Genomic DNA, 24,575 nt, shown 5'->3' on the forward strand with positions numbered 1-24,575 from the left:
TCTCCCCTTTTCCTTCCTCTAATCTCAGACTGAGCCCATTGAGAGTTCTGTTTGCAATTGTTCCAGTGCTGGGTGAATGAGGTGCTCCCTGTGGACATGGGTCTTGATTTATATCCCACGAGGCTCCCACACAACACCTAGCAGTGTGCTGAGTGAATGACGGTGTGTGGGCTGCTGCCCTGAGACTCACGGGAAAGCAAGTACAGGCGATCTAGTCTCCGCTCTCTACTAGTGCAGCGAATGCCTTCACCGTGCCTTGCTAGGGAACTCGGCCTGGAAGCAGAACTTATTCATTTAACAGTGTATGTGGACAGTGTAACCCGCAGCGTTACTTCCTTCCGTGTTCTTTAAAGAGATGTCCCCTTCCCCCCAACTGTGCCTTAGCTCCTGCTTGCTTTCTCCAGCTTTCTCCTGTGTTCTTCGTAACATAAGGAACCTCAGGACTTCCAAATCCTTTTTGGAAGGAGTCAGGATAGGAATTTAAATAAATAAATATTCTTTGTGCCCCTTTTAGAAAGCTGGCCTAGTTTTCTACTTTGTGTTGAATTCCCATTTGTGTTTTGGGTCATTATACAGCACTTGGTTCAGCCAATTAAGTTTCTTCTGTCTGGTGCCTTTATTCTGAGTTAGTATAGCCTTTTCTTGAGGCTTTAATAGTGCTCCTTTGAGGAGCATCCTTCTTTCTGGAGTTCTTTCTTGTTGCTTAAGCGTTTTCCCCCACGGGACCTTTGACAATTTCCCCCAGCCTAGCAATTTCTGCAAGTGCTTCATAACACACTTTATATTGCTCCTGTGTCAATCTTCAACACTTAGAGATTTCAACACTTAGTGATCTTAAGTTTCTTTACCTCCCAAACCACACTGTTCAGACTCTTCTATTTTCTCTCCATGGAACTTCCCTGCAAAGGGAGATAGACTGAGATGGGAAAGCATGTTGGAAGCTGTGGGAAGTGTAGCTCAGCCTCTGGACTTTCTGTTGCCCTCCCACCCCCAAGCACAGCTGTCTGGCTGTTACTTAGTAACAATTCTGTAGCAGAAAGTCCCCTGCAAAGGTTGAATAGGTTGTGTAGTTTGTTTCTCAAGTGTAGCTTAGCCAGAGCTCTGGGCTTTCTGTAGCCGATTCCCCCAAAGTGGTCTGCAAATGTCGTATAGTTTGTTTCTTTAAAGACAGAGACTTAAGTCAGAAGGCCTGTTTTAAACCTATTTAGAGCCTCTCTTGCTAGTAAATGTAGCTAATTTCACTAATGCTTACTGCAGGTAGCACTATTTTAAATGAACACACACACACACACACACACACACACACACACACAGAGAGAGAGAGAGAGAGAGAGAGAGAGAGAGAGAGAGAGAGAGAGAGAGAGACGCATGCATATGCACCTGCACAGTATAATGTTTAAAAGTTAAAGCAGAGTATCCCTACTTCTTGATAAGAAAATTGTTGTCTGGGATTGGGGATTTAGCTCAGTGGTAGAGCACTTGCCTAGCAACCGCAAGGCCCTGGGTTCGGTCCCCAGCTCCGGAAAAAAGAAAAGAAAAGAAAAATTGTTGTCTGTTTATAGTGTGATCACATATCCTTATGCACTTACTTGCTTCTGTTTAGTGCACTTCTCTTGTCTTCCTTTTCCCTGTCTACTGGTTTAATCACCTCTCCCATGTTCACACCCTCAGGGTGTGAGGCTTACTCACACCCCTGCCACCAAGGTCAGTTCTATTATGCTGCCTAGGCAAGGTACAGGGTCAGTTCTCCTGCTCTCATGACCCCAGGTCAGTTCTCCCATAATGCCCAGGCCAGGGGTAAGGCCAGTTCTACACAGCCCTCAGGCATTAACATGTCCCCAGGCAGCAGACCAGACCAGGGACATCTGCCTGGCTTTTGGTGGCAACAGACCCTGCTGCTGCAAGGCCACAGACCCAGATATGGCCCCCAGTGGCAGGACAGGCCTCATGCATGGGGTTATCTGTCTCGGGCTCAATCTGGCTTGGGGCCCACTGTCCCAGTCGGAGTTCTTCTAGTCTTCAGCATGATCCTGCTGGGCCCTGAGGCCCCAGGCGGGGTTTAGCTCCTGCTGACTTCCTGCCCTGGGAGTTTGTCCAGGCCCCGTGATCCTGGGCTGGTGATCTCTCAGGCTCATTTACTCAGATGTTCATAGGTCAGAACACTGAGCCTAACCATTGCCTCTCCTCTCTGCCACCTACTGACACACAGGAGACACAGCAGCCACACCTGCTGGGGTGAGACAGACAGGGTCTGTCCCTTTCCGTGCCCAGCAACAGCTATGTGACACCACTACCTGATAGGATCAGCTTCGCCGACATTTGTGCCCTGTACTGTCTAGCGTGACCCAGGACTGGCTAGTCGGGTGCTCCGATGATCTGCTTTCTCTGGCAGTTTCTTTAAAATGCCTCCACAATGCAGTGTAGACAGGAATCTCTCCTTCATCAGGAAAACGTGGCGTTTCTCAAATTGTTACCCTATCTCTTCACCAACAGAAGACAGTCCAGTTCTCAGTGCGCCCAATGGTTCGTGTGTTCGCCGAGCTGGGAACTTGGTGGTTCCTTTGCTGCTGCTGTTTCTCTCACCCTGTCTCTGATGTCTGGTTCACTTTCCCTCTCACAGTGGCCCTGTCACAGATGGTCTCCTAGTCACTCACTTTGAGGCTCATCTCAAATGGCACTTCTTGTGCATGCTTGGTTTATAGGCACATCCCGAGAGGTGAGAACAGCGCCCCTCTGACACCATTGCTGTGAATGGGAATAACTTGTCTGCCTTCCATCGCTATGAACGAGGAGTTGGTATTATATCTGCGGTGTATTAATTGATATTTTGAAAATATCATTCTAAAGATATGTATCTATCTGTAATTTTATTTATTATGGGGGTTGCTTTGTCTTGCATATTCTTAGAAGTGTGGCAGAAGCTGAGGAGTGTTGTGGGTGTCCTGTGTCACTCACTGACTTACTCCCTTGAGGCAGGAGGGTCTCTCACTAAGTCAGAAGGTTGCCATTTGGGCCAGGATAACAGAATTTGCCTGACTATTCCCTCTCCCTTCATTTCAGTGCTGCCATAGGCACACATGACGATGCCCAGCCTTTACAGAGTTTTGGGGATTTGAACTCAGATCCTTGTGCTTATACAGCATGCACCGTTACACACTGAGCCATCTTCCCAGCCCTGTCTTTAATTTTAGAAAATTCTCAGAAATGGTACATGCTCCTGTGTGCTCATGTCTCCATCTAGAATGCCCAACCGATGTCTGTCAGGCTTGCATTGTGTATTCTACAGTCTTAGCTTTCCTTTCCTGTCTTCTTGGTTCTACTGTCTGCTGTGTGTAGCTGTCCCAGACTTCTCTTCAAATGAGGACCTTTCTGTCTAAGCTGTTCAGCAGTGAATGGATTTCTGTGACTAGTTCCCTTGGTGTGGTGTGGTGTGTGTGTGTGTGTGTGTGTGTGTGTGTGTGTGTGTGTCCTTTGATGTGTTTGTACCTTGTATTCATGGTATTGCCTGCTTTGCCTGCAATGTCTCATCCTGTTGCTTTAGTTTTTATTTTCATTCACTACTGTGTATATCTGCCCATGTCTGCCTCAGTGCAGGCTGTTTCCTGTGTGGTGGCCTGTCTTCCGTGGTGTACACTTTTCATTTCTGCTTACCTATTCTCTCAGTCACGGACGTTTCCAATCCCTCTCATCTCTCTACCGGGCTCAGTGAGCCTCGTTTCCTAGTGGGCCTGTGTGTGTCCTCAGAATGCTTCCCAGGCTGCAAGCATGTGTGTACCGCCTGACTCTGAGCTCTTTACCCGACTGCCATCCTGGAACAGTGTGGATGGCAGACCCACCAGGGCTCCCTGAGCCCAGTTCTGCTACGCGTTTCTATTTGATCTTGAAGAAACCAAGCAACTCCTGGGCCTTAGTCTTCTCATCAGTGAAAGAGGATAATGTTAGTGTCTGCCACTAACTTGGAATACTGTCTGCTTCTTAGGTGTTAGGAAAACAGAAGGCGTTGGTAAGCAGAATGGGTCATTTTGTCATACCACCACTGCCTGGCAGTCATTTTGCTTGCCCTTCCCTGCACATTCCATTCTCCCCCTAGGCTTATTGGACTTTGTTATATTTTTTAGTTATTAATCCCTTGATGCCTTTAAACTTTGCAGATGTTATCTCCCACTTGTGAATCTGCGTAGAGTTCTGTTGACATCTATACACACAAAATACAAGCCCTCCAGTTTCTTTTAGGGCACCATTTAAGAAGCCTTTTCTTACCCTCACTTCAAAGGTCCCCTCTGAAACTTTCTTCTGATACTTGCTCACCCGGCCTTCTTCACGTGCTCTGTGGTGGCAAACATCCTTTCTGGGTTTTTCTGTTTCTCTGTGTGTGTCTCTTTGCTTCAGGTTATGAAAGTTGTCCAGTTTCTTCTGATGCATTCCAGAGACAAGTTTTTGTGTTAATTTCTCAGACTGGGATTCTTGTAAGACACAGAATGCTTGCCGTGCCTGTGAGGTGTGTGGTTCCCTGCATCAGGTCTAGATGACTAGGGCCTGATGTCAACTTCCTGGTGCTCAGTGCTGCTTTGGCATGGGGAGATGGGCCTGGGCCCTGGGCTTCATGCAGGGTCTCAATTCCTGCTCCCTGTCCTTGGTCTGCTGGAAGCCACATCTCTTGCCTGCATTACTGCAGTGTCCTTCAAGTCCAGAGCCTGTGCGGGAGCTCGGAAGCCCAGGGGCACCGGTCTCAACTCCCATTTGCTATCCCAGCTTTGATTTGACGTCTCTTTCATTCTCAGGTGCCTGGGGACTTTTTTTAACTTGACTATGTATTTTAAAAGCACTTCTGTGGGTTTTATCCAGCATTTCTGTATGTCTGTAGTGGTAGAAAAGATGACTTTATATCACCTCAGTGTGCTGTTTTGCCAAAGGTCGGTTCTGAAATTAGCAGTCCTGTTAGTTTTAGTATTTTTACTTTTAATACATTTCTTAAATAGCCCTTGCCTGTCCTTGAATGTTTTGGGCCATAACTACCTCCATTCTCTTTTTATTGATCAAGTCTACCACATTGCTAGCATCCATACTCACTGTGTGATGTGCTTCCAAAGGACCTGGGCTCAATTCCTAGCACCCAGATGGCGGCTCACAGCCATCTATAACTCCAGTTCCAGAGGCTCCAACACTCTCTTCTGGCATCCGTGGGCATTGTAGGCCCGTGATACACATACATACATGCAGGCAAAACACCCACACAAATAGCATAAATGTGAATAAAAATGTTTTTCTTTCCCGTTTTTTAAAAGTGATCCCATAATTTGATTGATTTGTTCTTACTCTGCCTGATTGCTTATTCATCAACTCACTGCATTATTTTTTCTTTTTACTTGTTGATAAGACTATTCAATAGTTTGACCACAAGGATCCCGTGGGCAGTGCTTACATTTTAAATTTCCTGCATGTTTTCTTTTGCTCTAAGTAGCATGAGACGGAGACAGATTCCCACGCTGTGCCTGCTGCTCCTGCTTCGCAGCCCTCTGCGCTGAGAAACACACAGAACTTTCTCCTCTGTGGCATTTGTGCAGCCCCGGCTGGGCTGGCATTGTTATGTAGACCTGGGTGACCCTCTGCCTCCTTGCTGCTGGGGTGCAGGCGTGTATCGCTAGTGAAGCCCAGGTACCTCTTTGTAACATAAATGTTAAAACCACCTCACACGTACTCAGGCGGTCGCGCTAATGCTCCCAGCCACCCTCTTTAAGGAAATCGAGGTTATAGGAACTGACAGATGTCAGCCACCGAGGTGTGGGTGAGGGGCGGGATGGCTACAAGTGGGAAATAACTCTACAGTCTCTTGGGAACGACTCTGTAAGATTTACTCTGTACCTGAGTGTTTTGCCTGCATGAATGTCTGTGTGCTTTGTTTGTACCTGGTGCCTGTGGAGGCCAGAAGAGGGCATCATAGCCCCTGGGACTAGTTACAGGTAGGGATAAGCCCCGCTGGGGCACTGCTGGCGCTCTAGGAGGGAGAACTCACGAGAGTGTGCAGGGTGCTCCGTGACGGGGTGCTCAGCCCTCATCCGTTCATTGGCCAGGGTCAGGCTTTCCTGACCTTGCTTGTCTGGCGGGGGCTTTTGCATGGGGCCTCTGTTCCTGTGATTTTCTGCTTCTGCCTGGCACCCATCTTAGGGAGCAACTGTCTCTCCTCTAATCGAGGTTTCTCCGTCATTCAGCTTTTTGATTAGTGTCGGGACCATGTGTCTTACACGCCCTCCACATACACCCTGAAGCCTGCACTGCAGGAGATGCCAGGAGCAGCAGCCATGATTATTGAACAAAGACAGCCACTATTTCTCTTCTTTTTAAAGAGGTATTCTCCACCTTCTCTTACCCCATGGAGATACTACAGTTTTTGTCTTCAGTATAGAGTCCAAACCCAAACCTGAGCTGTGCCCTCATCACCTGTCTTCTTCAGTGTTATCTGGACCGTCCTGTCAGCAACCTGCAGTGTTGCTTCTCCTCATGCCATTCAGTCCCTAAGCACTTGGCTCTCCTTCTGTTTCCACCTCTCATTGGTTTTTCTGGATCTCTTTTGATGGTAGACTCTGCCTTTAGAATTATCCTCCTTAAATTCTGTAGAAACACCACTGAAATAACATATTTAAAATACGCCTTTGATCATGTGACTTTCTACCACAGATCTCTTTAGTGGCTTCTCTTTGCCTTTAAGAGAAAACCCCGGTTCTTCCATGTGGCCTGCTCACCACTGTGCACAGATAGATCCCCGTCTGCCTCTCCAGACCCATCTCTTGACTCTCCCAGTTCCTCGCCATGTTGTAACACCACTGATCCATTCACAGCCTTCCTCCTCTTCTTACCTGTGTGCCTTCTGCAGGCTGCACTGCATGAACCGTCTCAGCCCTTGCCACCCACTTACCTTCTCATCTTTTAAGATGCAGCTCAGAGAGCTGGAGAGATGGCTCAGTGTGTAAATGTCTTTGCTACACACCATGAGGGCCTGCATTTAGATATCTATGTAGTACTCTCCATAGATATCCCTGGGACATCTCTACTCCCAGCACCTACTGTGGGGAGATTGGAGGTGGAGACAGTAGAGTCTCTGGAAAGTCATGGATCAAGTAGGCTGGTATTTGCATTCACATACATGAATATACATACATCCTACACACACACACACACACACACACACACACACACACACACACACTCACTCACACACACAGAGTCAATACTCTCTCCAAGCTTTACTCCCACTCCTGGGCTCCTGTGTCCAAATCCAGGTTGCTACGCGCATATTACAAATCCCCATCGTTATATTTCCCTCTGATTGGTGTTTCCTTCTACCACGTCATCAGCAGTATTGTGTGATAGAAGCACTTTAAGCGCTGAGAGACAGCAGGCTGTAAAGACCCTCTCCAGGAAAGCTTAGGCATTACCTAGGAGACAAGTAAGGCACGGCCACCACATCACATACCCGAAGGTAGTGTGTGATAGCTGAAAGCAGGGCAGGACAAGGTGCGGACAGTGACCCTGACCAAGTGTTCTCCCCTGGAGATGTTCTGGACATGACCATTTTGGATCTGTTTGGAGACTTGAGGATAGGCCCTGAATATAAACACCCTGAATATAAACACAGTATTCATTCTGGTGTTTCATTGTGGGCACCTGTCTGTGCCTGAAGACAGACAGTGAACTCACATAGATTACACACAGATGCTTGTCAGTACACTGGAGTGTTGACTGATCCTGTATCTGTGACACCAAGTCGGTGCCCTTTCATTTGCAGCCAGCAATGGTAGCACAGGGCTGCAAACTGATATCCTATTATCTCAGTGGTTTGGGAGGCAGCGGCAGGAGGACCAGCTTGAACCACATAAAGAAAGACACTGTCTCAGAAGCCAAACAAACAGAGAGGATGAAATGTTTTCTGACTCTGAAGCAGTTCAGATTACACACGTTTTTACCTGTGCAGCCCTTGAGCACTGAGCGGATGGAGGTGAGCGCACCAGCCTGGCATGCATGTAAGGAGCCCTGTGGCTGCCGTGTGCTCTGTGCGATCCTAGGTCAGCAAAGAAGGCAGTGCTTAGAGATGAGAGCAGAGGAAGAATGTGGCAATGCAGAGGCAGCCAATGATAGTTAGATCACGGTGTGGTTCATTATAAGAACCTTGACTTTGATCTGACACTGAAGCCTTTGAGGCATTTGTGCAAAGAAATGCTGGGCTCTGGCTGTGTGCTAAGTAGATCACTCTGGCTGTTGAATAGAAGGTAGGACAGGAAGAGTTATGGAGATCAGCTATGAAATTATTGCAGAAATCCTGATAGTTGTGGATGGTGGTTTAGACGGCCTTAACGAATGAGAGGTGCTAAGACTTACATATATTGCAAGTGGAACCAGTGGGGTTTTGAAAGATTGGATCTAGTATATGAGGAAACACCAGCATCAGGTTACTATGGGTTTTTATTTCTAGTTTTATTTTATTTTATGTGTATAAGCGTTTGGTCTGCATGAATGCCTGCATACTACATGCATGTTTGGTAGCCTTGAAGGTCAAAGGAGGGCTTCAGATGCCCTGGAACTGGAGTTACAGACAGTTGTGAGCTGCCACATAGACGCTAGGAATCAAACTTGGGTGTCTAGAAGAGCAGCCAGTGCTTTTAACTGCCGAGCCATCTCTTCAGCCCCCATTATAGGGTTTTGGTGTAAACAGTTAGGATGGGATTTTGGGACCTGGGGAAGATGGCAGGGAGCTTTGGAGTCATAAAGTTTCAGAAGCCTTTTAGGTTTCCATGTGAAAGGATTGAGAAAGAACACAAGAAGTTGATATACTGCGTGTTGAAACCAGGAGTTAAAAGAAGCTTGAGCTGGAGAGGTAATGAATGCCCAGCAAAGGGCACAGGGAGGCCTGGCCAGTGAGCCAGTGGAAGCATGAACCACATGGCAAGTGTGTGCGGGGGGGTGATGGTCCCTGCCCAGTGCTATGACAGTTGAGTACTGACTGGGACATCATATGTCCAGTCTCTGTGTCTTTTCTCTCCTGCTGGCTGGCACTCCTGGGGATGGGGGGGTGTAGGAGGGGCATACAGCAGTTACAGCTCCCAGGTCAGTCAGTAGTGGTGACAGGCCTTTCTTTTTTTTTTTTTCTTTTTTTTTTTTTTTTCCTTTTTTCGGAGCTGGGGACCGAACCCAGGGCCTTGCGGATGCTAGGCAAGCGCTCTACCACTGAGCTAAATCCCCAACCCGTGACAGGCCTTTCTACAATTGGTTTTCCCTCAGCTACTCTGTGGAATGGGGAAGGGAAGGTGGCTCCTCTCTAGAGTCACCATGAGGTTCCGGTGAGACTGTGAATGTAGAGCACTAAGCATGGTTCCTGCCTAACTAATCACATAACTGTTATAGTTATGAGTAATTCAGGAGGTACCTGTACCTCCCTGCTGAGAACACTGTTGGATGGATGGATGGATGGATGGATGGATGGATGGATGGATGGATGGATGATTGGATGGATGGATGGATGGATGGATGAATGGATGGATGGCTGTTATTGGATGAGTGAATTGTCCTTTGGTTTGTTGAGCATCTCTCCCTAGGCCTTTCTTTCCTGAATGCCTGTTTGTTTAACATAGTCCTTTATGGGTCTCTCTAGGACTTGGTGGAGTCTGAAGGTCTAGAGGAAGGGTTCGAGGGTGGCGCCACACCATGGAACTCCCTAACTACAGCCAGCAGCTGCTTCTGCAGCTCTACGCCCTGTGCAAGGAGCAGCGGTTCTGTGATTGCACCATTTCCATCGGCAACATCTACTTCAGGGCGCACAAGCCAGTCCTGGCAGCAGCCAGCCTCCTGTTCAAAACCCTGCTGGATAGCACAGATGCCATCTCCATTGATGCATCGGTGGTGAGCCCTGAAGAGTTTGCCCTCTTGTTAGAAATGACATATACCGGCAAGCTACCTGTGGGCAAGCACAACTTCTCCAAGATCATCTCCTTAGCAGATAGCCTGCAGATGTTTGACGTGGCTGTTTGTTGTAAAAATCTTCTGACCAACCTCGTAAACTGCTCTGTCCAGGGGCAGGTGGTAAGGGATATCTCAGTGCTGTCCTCGGAGGCAGGTGGCAAGGAATCAGAGAAGCCTCAAGTAGACGTCCTTTCCTCTGAAGGTGCTGGGGAGCCCTCTTCTTCCCTGGAAGTTTCTGCCATGCCAGCAGGCACTGAGAAAGCCAAGACCCAGGAAGTAATTCACGTGGTTACTCAAGAGATAAGTGCAGACCCTCCCATTGCCCAAGAGGTTCAGGTGGCTGCGGAGATCACAGGGGCGACTCCTCACACAACCGAAGTTTGTTCCCCTCTCCCTGCTGGACAGATCCCAAGTGAGGCAAAGGCAGCCAGTACAGAAGCAGGTACCAATCATTTGCTTTTGTATTTCATTTTATTTAAATTTGTATTTAATTGAAGTATATACTTCTATTGCCGGTTACAGTATTTGGTGGGTTTTATTTTTTGAAATTCTTTGTTTTGTTGTTTGTTATTTTGGAACTGAGTCCCTCTATGAAGTCCCAGCTGACTTGGAACTCACCATATAGACCAGGTTGGTCTCTAACTCATGGCAATCCTCCTGTCTCTGCTTCCCAAGTGTTGGGGTTACAGGCATGCATCACCATGCCCCACAAATGTTTCGTCTCACTGATAATTTGCCGAAGGTCACCATTAGGTAGAAACCCAGAGTATTCTGCAGCCCATCGCTGGATCTTCTTTTCAAACGGCTCGTCTGTTGGTATTGAGAGCTGAAGTGGGCTACAGAGCAGAGGCAGTACTGAGACAGCAATGCCCTGCTTGCCAGAGTGACCCAGGACTGTCACCAGGTAGATGCTGTGTAGGGGAACCTCAGGATGCTGACACACTGCTTGTCTCTCGTGTGCTAGGTGGGCCTTCTGTGACTGAGGGCTCTCCTCAGCTGAAAAAACTGCTTTTTTGTTTTTGTTTTTGTTTTTACCATTTCAAGTATGAAAGCCCTCTGTTATTTCTTTCTTGTCTTCACTCAGGGTGTGAGAGGAAGCAGGACCAACTGACTCTCCTGCTAGAACATGAAAGTGTCTTCTCAAGTGCAGCCTTGCTCCCCCCGGCCATGCTGAGGAGACTGGAAGGATGCTCTGAGATTGAAGGGCCTCAGAAGGAGGTAGGTGCCCTGAGCTTCATTTGTGTCACCATCTCCGGAGCCCAAGTCAGCGTCCCTCACAGGTGAGAAAGAGGGACATGTAAGCCACCACATGAAATGGCCTCCCTCCCTTCCCGGAAGAGCTGGCCTGAAAGGCTGCCAGGTGCTGTGCTTCCAAAGGACACTGTGTTGTGATCACATGAAAGTCAAACTTCTTTTTCCATCAATTTTTTTGTCTTGTTCTTGAGACAGGGCCTTGCTCTGTGGCCCAGCCTGGCCTTGAACCCCATTCTCCTTCAGGCTCCCAAGTGCTAGGATTTCAGGTGTGTACCACGATGCCCAGACTATCACCATTTTGTTGTTGTTGTGAGACAGGGGCTCACTATGTAGCCCTGGTTGGACTAGAACATGCTATGTAGACCAGGCTGACCTCCAGCTCACAGACATCCACCTGCTTCTGCCTTTTAACATGGGTACACCACGCCCGACATTATAGCCAGTTTTGAGCCATAATCACACCTTTCCTTTCCAATTAATTAAGGATAAACTGAGGCAGAAAGGTGGTCTCAGATAACTCCAAATCAGGGAAGTAGATCTCAGAACACACACAGAGTATTTCATAGAAGCACACAGCAAGTGGCATCTCCTGGGGAATATAGCGGCCCTTTCAGACATTGAAAACTCAGTGATAAGCATTTGTTTGGTAATGCTATGCTAAACTTGATAAATAATTTATCTCATTTAATCCTCACAGAAATTATGCTTCTATTTTTTGGCCTGTTTTATGGCTGAGAATACAAAGAGGTAATACAGCTTGGTAAAGGCACTGAGCGCATAGAACTCAGAGTCAGACCACAAACCCAGGGACTCAGACTGTTCTGTGTGGATAGAGGATAGAGCGGGGCCTTCCCTGTGTGTGAACTACTCTACCACCCAGTACGGATCAGCCAGAATTCTGACAGAGAGAGCTGCACACTGAATTATCCTGATTCCAGCAGGGCAGAAGTGACCCATATGTGTGTGTAAACACTTCGCCTGACAGGAAACCGCCAGATGGTTGTCACGCTGTGTTTTAGCTGCCCTTTTCTGTTTTCAGGCAGGCAACCGAGACCCATCCCCACCTGTGCTCTGCACACCTTACCCTGCAGGGTTCTTGCCACAGGCACTTAGAACCCACCTGCTTCCTTTGTCAGCCTGCGTCCCCCTGCGGAGCGCTCTGCAGGCGGGCCCAGCAGGGGGGGCGGATCTGCTGGGGCCTCGCTGTTGCAGGCATGTTAACTGCTAATTCCGCCAGTAAATGCCTGCCAGCCGTTCATTGTTTCCCTGGCTCATTGTAGGTTACTTTTTAGAAAATAAATTCAAGATTCTGTATTGATTTTAACTTAACCCTGTTAATAAATAGTTGGCCACAGTCATAAATGACTGCCTTGAGAGCTATGCTTTCTACTAAGTCGACCCTGATGCCTTTTTCCAGGGTTGGGGGGGTTGGGAGGGTGGGATTCAAGTTGTAAGTCCCTGGCACCCTTTGTCTGATCACCCTGAAGGTCATTATGCTTTTCTATTCTCTGCACTTGCATGTTCTCTCCACAGCTTACTCCACCTTTGTCATTGGTTTGTTACCTTGATAATGTCTGGACGCACCTGGTCATGTTCTCCTTCAGGGTTTCTCTCGATATGAGGCTCTTTGTAACCCTTTGTTTGTTTGAGTTGTGTCTTCACCCTTTTTGGATAACACTCTACCTAAAAGTGCCCATTCCAAGAGCCAGAGACATGGGCCCAAGGGTTAAGAGTGCTCACTACTCTTGCAGAGGACCTGGGTTTAGTTCCCAGGCCACAAATGGAGGCTCGCAACAGTCCATAATGCTGGCCTATGTGGGCATGCCATGGACAAACAGGATACATACATACATGCAGGCAGAACACTCATGCATAAAAGAAAAATAAATTACAAAAACCATATCTTTTATGTGAATCTGTTGAACACTTCCTTTATTCTTTCTTCTCTTCCTAGTTCCCGTTCTAATCTTCCGATGGCAGTAACTTTAGCAGTGTTTGGGAAAGCCCGAGTTCTGGTGGAGATCATTGTAGGCATACATTAGTTTTTCGAGTTTGGAGGTCAGAGCGCCAGCTAACAAAGCACTTGGTGACTGTATTTAAACCACTTGGTGACCGTATTTAAAGCACTTGGTGACCGTATTTAAAACTGCTATAGCCGTAATACAGCTTTAGACTTGAGAAAGAAAGGGAACAGTCTTTAAGAGCATGGGGTTAGATTAAATATTAGGGCAGAGCATGGAGCCAGGGAAAGGTCTTGCCTAGTAAGCACAGGACCTGCATTTGATGCCCAGCACTGCAGAAATGAATTACTGAGGTAGGTTTAGGCTGGGGAGTGGCCATGCGCCAGGGTCTCCCGCTCCTGTTCCTCTCAGGCAGCTGTAGGAGGCGCGCTTGGCTGCCGAGCATGGCGTGCGTTCAGGTGCAGTTTGCTCTATGTCCAGAGGCCACGTCACAGGCAAGGTAGACGTGCAGTACCCAATCTTCTCATGGCCTTTGGCAATCCACCCCCCACTCACCTTTCCCCGCTGCTTTAACCTTTTCTATTCACAACCCCTCTTTGCTTGAGAAAGTTTATGTGACCCTGGGAATACAAGTTTAGAAAATGTATGTAGGGCTGGAGAGATGGCTCAGCGATTAAGAGCACTGACTGCTCTTCTAACGGCCCTGAGTTCAAATCCCAGCAACCATGTGGTGGCTCACAACCATGGGATCTGATGCCCTCTTCTGTTGTGCCTGAAGACAGCTACTTATATACATAAAACAAATAAATAAATCTCTAAAAAAAAGAAAAGAAAATGTATGTAAATCTAACATTTATTGGTAGTAAATCACCAAGAACTTTACTTTAAAATAACTGTTGGGTGTACAGTGCTTTCGTCATTTATTACAGACAGAAGCAGATCTGCATACTAATGAGATGGATGGTGTCCTTTTCTTGTAGAGAGTTACATCTTGGCTGACTATTTGGTACTACAAGATGCAGGGAGCATCCTCAGCTCTTTTAGAGTTGATGAGTACCTGGTCTTCACAGTCCTGAGCGCAGAGAGAGCTTCTTCACACAACTGACAAGAGTACATTTAGGGCCATTTCAGAGATGGTGTGAAATCCCGTCCTAATCCCAAGCCAAAAGTCATTTAACCTGTCTTAAAAAATAAAAGTCAGCAATTTAAACAGCAACTTGAAACATAAGCCTTCTAACAGAACACAACCCTTGACGCACTAATTCAGTGCTCACGGAGAGAACTGTGGGTGAGAAACATGCAAAATCTTTGTTCCCCATAAACCACTTCTCTCTTTAAGCAGAGACCTTGGTGAGAGCAGCAGAATCCCTGTAGCTCCGAGCAGCAATGGTCCTGACTCAGAGCTGGTGGGCCTGACACAGCGTCTGAGGTGCTGCCTGGCAAGCCAGTGTGTGCAAAACAACCTGTACACGATGTGCATTCAGAACCAAGGCCATGGTGAAGTCATGCTGTCAGACCAAGCCTAGAACCCTGCCAGAAACACGGCAGAGTCATTGTCTCCATTTGATTTAAACTTTGGTTTTCCTTGTTGCATGTTCAGAAACATTTGTTTCCAAATCTTTGTAACACACACACACACACACACACACACACACACACACACACACACACACACACACACACACAGAGGAATTTAAACCCTTGTTGGGCCAGGCTCTAGGTAACCACCAATTTGCTGGTGAGTTTGTGTTTTCTAGTATTACAGAGATGGAGCTGGGGCGGGTAGGGTCTGCTGCCTTAGCATACTTTGTGGAGACCCCGCCATTCTATTGTTCTCTCCTCCTCTCCGGATAATGGTCTGCTGCAAGGCTAACAGTTTGTTTGCCCAGCTTGACAACCTCCTCGTGACCTTGAGCAACCTCGTCTTTATGAGGTTTCATTTCTCACTATAAAATGGCTGTGTCACCAGGTACTGTAGGGTCATCATGACATAATTAGGCTTATTTATGTGGTATTCTCCATAAAGTGCCAGGCACCCAGCAGGAGCTCAGTTGGTAGCAACTGCTGCCTTGGTTTGTAATTACCTCAGTGCTCCTTGGCCTGAACAGTCTCTAGGCCCCCTTTTCCTTGAGTGCGCTATGGTGTCCTAGTGCTGTGTGCTTTACACTGACATGTGAGATGTTTGCAGTGGTGGCCCCAGACTGAGGCTGTAAAGCCTCTGCTCAGAGAGGTGCCAACCTCTGAATCGCAGTGCCAGGGTCTTTGGCAAAGTCCTCGGTCTCTCCAGGACAATGGTGTGTTCTGCACGGTCTAGAATGCTGGTTAAGATGTGAGCCTCCAGAGGGTCTGAGTCCCAGGTTGTGTAGAGCCTGGAAATCTGCCTTTAGCAAGATCCCCAGTGGGCTCCCACCCTGGTACCTGTGGGCCATGGACCACTCTTGAGAAACACTGCTGAGGTTAGTAACCTCCAGACTCCTACAGTGAGGACAGAGAACATGATGCCTGTGTCCTGAAAAGTGTCCTTCATTCAGCAGACATTCTCAGAGCAACTGGTCTGAGCCCGGCAGCGGGAAGACATCCTTCCGAGAGGCTAGCTAGCTCCTGGGTGGAGTCTTGCTGTAAGGCTCCCACCATGAATATTCAAGAAGTGTTCCCTGGAACAGCATGTTTTAAGTTCTAGTACAGCTACAGGGTTTGGCTTTTGTCATTGCTGTTGCTGTTTTTCCTGTTCGTACATTTTAAGCTCCCAAGGAGTTTTGGATGTTTTGTTGTTTCCGTTGTGATGTAACTTGACGCCATTAAAAACTTTGGTCTTTGAGTCCTGCTGCCATTGGTGAGTGGCACTGGGTTCTGCTTGAGACACAGATGTAGGGTATACAAGTGACCTGGACTGAGCTCAGGGAAGGACTTGGGCTCCTGGTGCCCTGGTAGCTTTATCTCCCAAGCTACCCGATGAAAGGCGGCAAAGCCATTCCCTAAGCAATGATCGCTGAAACATGTGAGGCAAGGCACTGCACTCAGTCCCACAGCTGGAACTGATCATGTCGGGCCTTCTGGGGCAGGCGTGTGAAGCACCTCCTGCCAGTCGGTGCCCAGTCTAACAGCCACTACCGTGAGAAAAAGCAAGCAGTGACTTCTGGCTGATTAAAGCATGATTCAGGCCAGCCCACACTTTCTTCAGTTTGTGCCAAAACTTTTAATTGTCTTCCTCCTCGATTCCTAGCCATGTCCCTGCTTTTAATTAATTGTGTATATAGCAAAGTTTTCTTTGTCAAGAATAAGGAGCTAACTTTTCCACTATTAATCTCTGGGCTGCCTGATTCACCTTTGCTTTATGTCCTAGAAAGACTCCTGGAACTGAAGGCCGAGTAGCGTTTGTTCTCCGTCAGCTGCATGTCAAAGGCAAGCTAGTTTCCCCTTCTGAGAATCTGATGTTCTCAGGGGTGGCCCTGCTCTGCCTTGTCCCCTGGCACAGCTTTTTTGTTGTCTTAAGGACAGCGCTTATTGGCTGGGGTGACTCACACAGGTCAATGAGAGGTGAACGGCAGCTGGTGTTTTTGCAGATCTCGACCATTGGTTCAGCAAGTCTGGGCCCCACAGCTACAGAAAGGCTGCAGTCATAGGGAAAGGTTCAGTTAAACCTGGCATGGGTGCCTGCTGCGTACCAGTCTCCAGAGTAATCACATAGACAAAGAAAGATGGCGTGTATGTTGCCCATGCTCCACTCAGTGTTCAGTGCTGGTTCTGGTAAGTCCAGTAGCATCCAGATTAGATGCATTTACCCTGTCACCTTCGGCAAGTTCCTTAGCCTCTCCGTGCCCACCTAGAGCATCAGGAATGCATCTTGGAATAGCGTGAGGAGTAAAGTACACAGCAAGTCCACACTGAGGCTAGGATGACGTGAAACTATTATGGTCTGTATTGTGCTTTATTTTCATTTATTTTGGTGCTAGTGATTGAGGATGCTCTGCAGGCTCCCTACCGGTGAGCTCCACCCAGCCCTGTCTTCATCATTATTTCTGCCCCCTGGCTCTCAACATCAAAGGGAGAGAGAGCCTTAGTGCACAAGATTGTCACCCAAACAAATATAAAAGGCCTGGGTGGAAACAGTTGAGATAATCGCATAAGTCCAGAGAAAAGCCTGAGTGAAGGGACAGATTGGATGGTTTTCCTGTGTCAGAGAAGGGAAACTAACTACCTCATCTTTAAATACGTCCACCTGCATCTCACTTGGTAACACTGACTACATGTGAACATATGTCAACATGGATTTACTGGAGTACCTTTAACCCCTTAAGAATCAAGATGACAAGGTTGTATTTTGTTGGAATCTTTAAGTTCTGTTACGTGGTTGCAGCCCCGTGCAACATAGCACACCCTCTTGGCATTCCCGTGCCGTGTGAGTCCAGCTGCTATTGCAGGAAGGGCTGGCTGCCCTGCAGGCGGCCTGCAAGCCTGGAGTGCCAGCTCTGATGTGGATGCCCACTCAGTGCAGGAATGAAGGACAGGCCTGCCCCCTCATCAGCCCACTCCTGCTTCTCCTCCCAGGTGGTCAGCCAGCACCACTGCTGAGCAGTGAAGTTAACAAATGTTTTAATTTCACCGCTCAGTAGTTCTGCAAAGGGAGAGACAGCAGAGAGGATAATGAGAAGCACTTCAGAAGCCACTGATGGTGGGAACTCCATTCCCCTCAACTCAGATGATAATGCCAGACACAGTGGATGCCCAGAGAGAATTTGAACTATTCAGAGAGCCATAGGTGAACAAAGGAAGCAGCCTGGCCTGGGATAGAATAAGGCGACTGTGTGATATCAGTAAGAAAGGAAAGGGGGGAGGAAAATAGAGGAAGCAGTGTGTTTACCCAGGGAGTTAGTCGTGAAGAACAACTGCGAGCTAACTCTCCTTGTATGAGATTCACTGTAACATTCAGCAGCCTGGAATCCCACGGGTTCTGCAAGTCAGGAGTCTGGGTGGCACCTGGCTGGTCCTTGACTTGAGTCTCACAAGGCTGTAGCTGGAGTATCAGCCAGCTACTGCTGTCTCCAGGCTCAGTGCAGAGTGTCTTCTATGCTGTCCCCAGGCCCTTAGCAAGCTCCAGAAGGTGTGCTTTCATACCACACTCTGCTGCAATTGGACTTGTGCCTTCTTCTAGTCACCTCTTCCTAGGGCAGTTCAAATATGGCGGCTTGCACCTCCCAGAGCAAGGCAGAGAGCAACAACAGGTGCACAGAGCAAGTCCGTGCTTACACTGTCACATGCACACCTGTGCTCATGGTCCAGACAGAAGAGCATAGTAACCTACCTCCCAGAGGTTTACCATGGTCTCATCTTGAGAAGTAAGTCACGTGGTTCAGCCTGAGGTGTAGATATCTGAATGCTGAAGTCATGGAGCTGTTTTTCATGCTCTTGATCCCAGGGTTCCTACTGCTGTCAGTGAGCGGTGTTCTAAAGAGACGGTAGACCAACTAACAAAAGCACGGGAAGTTGAACTAATTTGGCCAAAGAGGGTTTAAGCATTCACCCGATGTCTTTATTTCTTGTTCCTTGTTTTTAAGTAGAAGATAGGTTACCTAAGGTTATAGTAAGATCTTTATGTAGTTTTTTTGATGTGTGTACCTGCACACATGCAGTGTGTGTTCAGATGCCTGCAGAAGCCAGAAGCCTCAGGATCCCCTAGAACTAGAGTTACAGGTGGTTGTGGACTTCCCAACATGGATGCTGGGGACTGAGCTCTGGCTCTCTGCAAGAGCAGCAAGTGCTATGAGCCAAGGAAGGATTATTGACCTAAGTTTTGTCCATGCTTACTTTTGGAGATGAACAGAAACCATAAGAAATCCTCATGTATATACTAAAATACTCATTTATTCTGTGACTCTGAGACCTGGATGTAAGGCATATCTCACAGATTTGTGTGGCTCTAGGTTGGAAGAGAGGACTAGAGATTGGGCCTTTTTACAGGATTGTCTGGGAGGAAAAAAAAGAGTTGACAGGAGGCTGGGGACAGCAAGACTGTGTGACAGTTCCCTGTCTCCTCAAAACAATGTTTCAAGCCAGTCTTAGATCCTGCTGTGGTTGTGGATTTGGGAGAAGTCTGAAAGTGGCTGGCCACAGACACGGGTTTTTAACCACAGTGCTTCAGTGTTGCCGATGTCAGGGAGCTATGGTACCAAGGCTGATGATGCCAAGTGATATTGGAAGGTCAGGTGACACGCGCTGAGAGGCAAGGCAGGCTGTGTGTGAGTGTTGGTTCCAGAAGAAACTTTGACACTTTCCTTCCTAGAGCAGAAGCAGCGTTACCATGGGGTAATTAATATGAGAATCATGTTCTCTGACAGCTGGCACCTATAAGCCAACACATTGTTAGCTTTATTACAGAATATAGCTAAATGTAATAAGGCCCATGTCTTTCTAAATAGTCTATCATTCAGAATGTAAATGACTTAAAGTGTTCTTTTTCCTAACTCGCAGATTTTAATTGCATTCTCAAATAGTAAAATGACAGTTCATTCAATTTGAAATTCAGATAGCCTTGCCTGAGAAACACCCAGTGTCATAAGATTCAGGAAGGTATAATTAGGCAAGAAGTGCATTGCATTTGTTAAAAGTATTCTGTACGCCTACTATGTGCCAGGCTGTGCTTCTTGCTGTGGCTGTAGAGCCCTGGAAGCAATATAGCAGCCTTCTTAAAGTGTAGAAAGCAGTAATGAAACAGCTACAGCATGTGTGTCCGGTGCAGAGGAGAGCCACGGAGAGGAGGGCCTGTGGAGGTTGGGCTGGTTAAGTTGCCCTGTCTTCAAACTGGCACGGTGTAAAGGGCTGATGGAGAGGTGTGAGGGTCAAGGTGTCAGAGCCCTCACGCTACACAGGTCGTTCTCAGAGGCAATTAATCTCTCCGTGTGTGCTTGGTTCACAGACCGTAATGGAATGTCTCAAGGCCGAAGGAGGAGGCTCAGCATTCCAGAGAATCCTGGACAAAGTGCACGATGGGAGCCTGGATGTGCAGGTGGCCCTGTCTCTGATGAGACTATGCCAGGAGTCCACACCTGCAGAGAAAGTGTCTCAGATTGAGCCAGAAGGTAGGAGGGCCTTCTGACCACCTGGGTGACCCAGATTAGAGTTTCAGCCAGTAATGTGTGTCGTTGGTGGCTTTCATATAGGTTCTTGTGCCAGCCCAGAAGCTGCATGTTAAATATGCAGAGGTTCCTGTGCGTCTCCATTCCTGCCCTAGTTATCTAGGCTGCTACCTCAACCAGCTGAGGCCACCGTCTTCTTGCCTTTCAAAAAGCCGCACGTCCAAAGCTGTGCCTCAAGTGACTGGTTCGCAGCCAGCACTTAAAGGCTGGAGTTGCTCTCGTTCAGGTTAGGTACAAAGCAGTGGCCTTGCCTACCAGAAGTTAACCTCTGGCTGCCTCCGAAGCTTTGTATTTCGACAGATAAATGAAACATTTTTCCTTTCATAGAGTTTAAACAGAATAATAAAGTATTTTCCTCTCCAAAAGTGATTCTGCATTCAGGTGCACAGAAGCACTTTACTATTCTGTTAGATCTCTCTCGACAGACCACGCTGTCATTTTCTTCAAATTGACTAGCTTCTCTTGTGTGTCTCTAATTCTTTCTCCCCCAGGGAGCGCAGGAGAGGGAAAGACCTTGTCTGTTCTGTTACTAGAACACAAAGAGGACCTGATCCAGTGTGTAACACAGCTCAGACCTATTGTGGAGTTCCTGGAAACAGCCAAGGAGGAATTCCTGCCAGACTCGGAAAAAAGGGTAACTGTGTGGCTCCTCTGTGCCTCCTACATAGTAATCACCTTGGCTGCTCCGAGGGTCCTGTCCCATGCTCCGTTCATTTCTTGCCATAGCTTACACCATGCACTGCAACACATGGCAGCTGGGCAGACGGGTGAACGGCTGATCCACTGCGGCTGGGGCTCTGACTTCACTGGAAGCAGCTGTAGCAAGAGTTGACTGTTCAGACACATTTGTAATTATGATGCTTTTCTTGCTTGTAGAAATGACACATGGGTAATATAGAGATAAAGAGGAAAACAAGCAAAAAAAAAAAAAAAAAAAAGTGAGAGAGCCCTGCTAGGGACTTCCCTCTCCTTGGGTCCTGAGATGGGGGCAGTGACAGCTCATGGTCCTCTGTTACCCCGAACCTCTCTACAGTGTCTAGTCCTACCACTTCCCACGCCTCGCTCCCTCCTCACTCTTGGGCATTTGTTGCCAATATTTTGGTGGCAGTAAATGACGTTGCAGGGAACATCCTTGCAGGCAAAGCTCTGCAGACTTTCGATATTATTTCCTTAGGGTAAATTTTAAATGGAGTTTTAGAATGGAGCATAAAAGTTTTTGTGGGCATTGTCACATTGCCCTTCAGGAAGGTCACACCAGTTTATTCTCCCAACAGCTAGCTGCTAAAACCCTCATAAAACTGCTGGCATGAGTTCTCGGGGCAACTAGATAACTGTATTTGTTGGTATTATCGATTTCAACTTTGTGCTAAAAATATGTCTGTCTAGAAGAAAGGGTGGGGAGAGAGAATTTTTGTGGCATTGCTTCTTCAAACTCCAGAGTGACTTAGATGCCCAGGAGAGATGTTTCAGAACCGCTGATGTGTTAGCACTGGGCTCGTAGTGTGCTGGGTCCGTCTGTCTGAGTCATTTTAGCTTGAGAATCTAGGCAGACAGATAGGTGGGGCAGCTTTTAATCTCAAAAGTGTATTTCGGCAGTGATGATGCATCAGAGTTCTGTAAGCGTCATAGACAGTGCCGAGGTGGTGGAGAATGAGCCGGCGTTTTCCTCCTGAGATTTCAGATTAGAGGAAATTTTAGGCACTCAGCTTTGGGATGTTGCTCATTGCACTAGAAGCCCTGATTCCCTGCTGAAAGATTTCACTGATTATTCCTCCCAGCCCTGCCCTGATGAGCTAGGCTGAAAGGGGACTTTGAGCTGTAAAACAGCACTTAGATCGGTCAAGTTCTCTGCTCTGCTGCAGGATAGACCACACTGTCATTTTCCTCTGTCACTTTCAGTTTTCCTGACAAAACAGGCTGTGGCAGAACTTAAATTAGTTGCAAATCACAGGAACACTTTTTAAGCTGGGGTCATACAGCAACAGCAGCTGCTCCTGGGAGACTCAAGCAGCCCGGCCCAACCCGCTGTAGAAGAGAGTATTGCGGCCGTGGCCACAGCTTCCAGGCACCATGGGGAACGAGCACCAGACCTATCAGAACCTGTTTTATCAAGTTACGCTTTCTGTGCTTTATCCGTGAAAGCCTCGACTTCTTTCTGTAAAAACTGAGAAGCAACAATTTCTTACTTCAGGACCTAAGCACAGCCCTTCCTGTAGCTGCTGTTGGCTCACTGCCTAACAGTCTGCTGAGAGATGTTCAAGGCTTCCAGCGTCCTGAATTTTGCTTCCCGTGAGCTCATTGAGGCTGAGGCTCTGCTGGGCTTTCTGGACCCAAGCACACTGAGAGCATCCTCGCCACTGCTGTACTGAAGGTGCGCATGCGTCCTTAGCAGTCACGCTGGACTCTGGAAGCCAGCCTCCTCTCACAGAAACCACAGAAGGACAGTGCAGGAGTTGGTTTGGTTATCTTCATCTGCAGGTGGGGACAACGTCACAGGACATGAAAATCCAGAGCTGAGGTCAGTGTGGCCTTAGGAGCCATCCCTGTGCTGCTTCACTGGGCACCGGAAGGCTGCTTAAGAGTGATGGGTTGCTGCTGAGGTTCCTACACGTTTTAAATACAAGCTCTTAAATTTTAAATTATGGTTCATTTAGTCAGTATCTACCATAGACATTAGACATTATCCAAGGAAAAATGACTGGTTTTAAAGCTCAATTCATTATTTTAGAACGGAGCTAATTTGATAAAGGCAGCTGTGGCATGACGGATCTGCTTGACTGTCTCCTGAGAGCAGGCGTTTCCCAGAGGAAGGCTCACAGATCAGTCAGTGTAGAGCTGTGGATCAGATACACTGAAGAAGTCTCCTGATTTCCCGGTTCCGTAAGGGCCATGCTATGCGTATTACACTGCGCTCCGTCTCTTGGACTGGAGAGGGGGCTCGGCAGTTGAAAGCACTGGCTGCTCTTCCAGGGGACCTGGGTTCTACTCCCAGCAGCCACATGAAGTTCACAATTGTCCGTACCTCCAGTTCTAGGAGATCCAGCACCCTCACATAGACACACATGCAGACAATCACCAATGCATATATTAAAATAAATAAAAAATTTTAAAAAGAAAGAAGTAATTGTATGGCAGCAGAAAGTGTCTGTCACGTGTTTTATTATTCACCATCTTTACTAGAGCCCCACGGCCTTTTCGCTCAGAAAGTCCATTGATAAACCAAGAAGGAGCAGGGGAAGTGGGACTGTTCAGCTAGAGTGAAGCTGAAACACGAGGCCACTGAGAATGAGAAAACTGGAGAATAACAGACTCACGGGGCTGGGGAGATGGGTTGTGGATAAGACAGCTGCATGCACCTGAGAGCCTGAGTGTGGGTCCCAGCACCCATGCATTAAGTGGGCAAAGTCATCGTTTGTGCTTGGAGCCCCAGGCACATAGAGCATCACTGGGGCTGGCAAGCCAAGATGTGGGTTCAGTGAGAGACCCCGTCTCAAGAGATAAAGGCAAGATTGATAGAACAGGGCACCCAATGTGTTTGCATGAACAGTGAGTGCATGCACACACGTACACGTACATACACACACACACACACACACACACACACACACACACACAGCACAGGAGTGTGGCATGTATACACGAAAAGAATTTGACAAAAACCAAAACAACCACACAAAGCCTAGGGACACACACTGTAATCTTAGTACTCAGGAAGCTGAAGCAGGAGGATTTCCCTGAGCTTGAGGCCAACCTGGGCTGCAGAGTAGGGACCAGAAGAGCCAAGGCTGCATAGTAAGATGGGTCTGTACAAACAAAGTGAAAGATTTTATAAGAAAAATAATTTGAAAGAATAGTTTATTGTTATCCTTTTAAGTTTTTGAATATTCAAAGAAAGCAGAAGAAAATAAACAGAGTTGACGATAGAACAGAGATAGAAAAGGATTTTACCAATGGTAAGTGCTGTCTTAGGGTTGACTGCTGTGAACATGACCAAGGCAACTCTTATAAGGACAACATTTAATTGGGGCTGGCTTACAGGTTCAGAGGTTCAGTCCATTATCAAGGTGGGAGCATGGCAGCATCCAGGCAGGCATGGTGCAGGAGGAACTGAGAGTTCTACATCTTCATCTGAAGGCTGCTAGCAGAATATTGGCTTCCAAGCAGCTAGGATGAGGGTCTTAAAGCCCACACCACAGTGACACACGTTCTCCAACAGGGCCACACCTCCTAATAGTGCCACTCCCTGGACTGAGCATATACAAACCATAAAAAGTGC

General features: G+C 47.6%; 1 protein-coding gene and 1 non-coding gene across 2 annotated transcripts in view; one reads left to right on the top strand and one right to left on the bottom strand.

The window, feature by feature from the left end:
* The window catches only part of Zbtb40 (zinc finger and BTB domain containing 40), a 66,874-nt gene that overhangs the window by 19,624 nt on the left and 22,675 nt on the right, over positions 1 to 24,575 (top strand). The window contains exons 3-6 of the mRNA XM_032895902.1: positions 9,644 to 10,393; positions 11,036 to 11,169; positions 20,080 to 20,234; positions 20,789 to 20,933. Of these exons, the coding sequence (XP_032751793.1) occupies positions 9,697 to 10,393; positions 11,036 to 11,169; positions 20,080 to 20,234; positions 20,789 to 20,933 (1,131 nt within the window). The 5' untranslated portion in view covers positions 9,644 to 9,696. The remainder of the gene's footprint in view (positions 1 to 9,643; positions 10,394 to 11,035; positions 11,170 to 20,079; positions 20,235 to 20,788; positions 20,934 to 24,575) is intronic.
* Positions 2,122 to 2,249, bottom strand: LOC116890573. The gene has a single exon (XR_004386739.1). It is a non-coding gene; the product is annotated as a small nucleolar RNA SNORA17 (small nucleolar RNA).

The sequence above is a fragment of the Rattus rattus genome, chromosome 1 (assembly GCF_011064425.1).
Source record: "Rattus rattus isolate New Zealand chromosome 1, Rrattus_CSIRO_v1, whole genome shotgun sequence".
NCBI classification, from domain to species: Eukaryota; Metazoa; Chordata; class Mammalia; order Rodentia; family Muridae; genus Rattus; species Rattus rattus.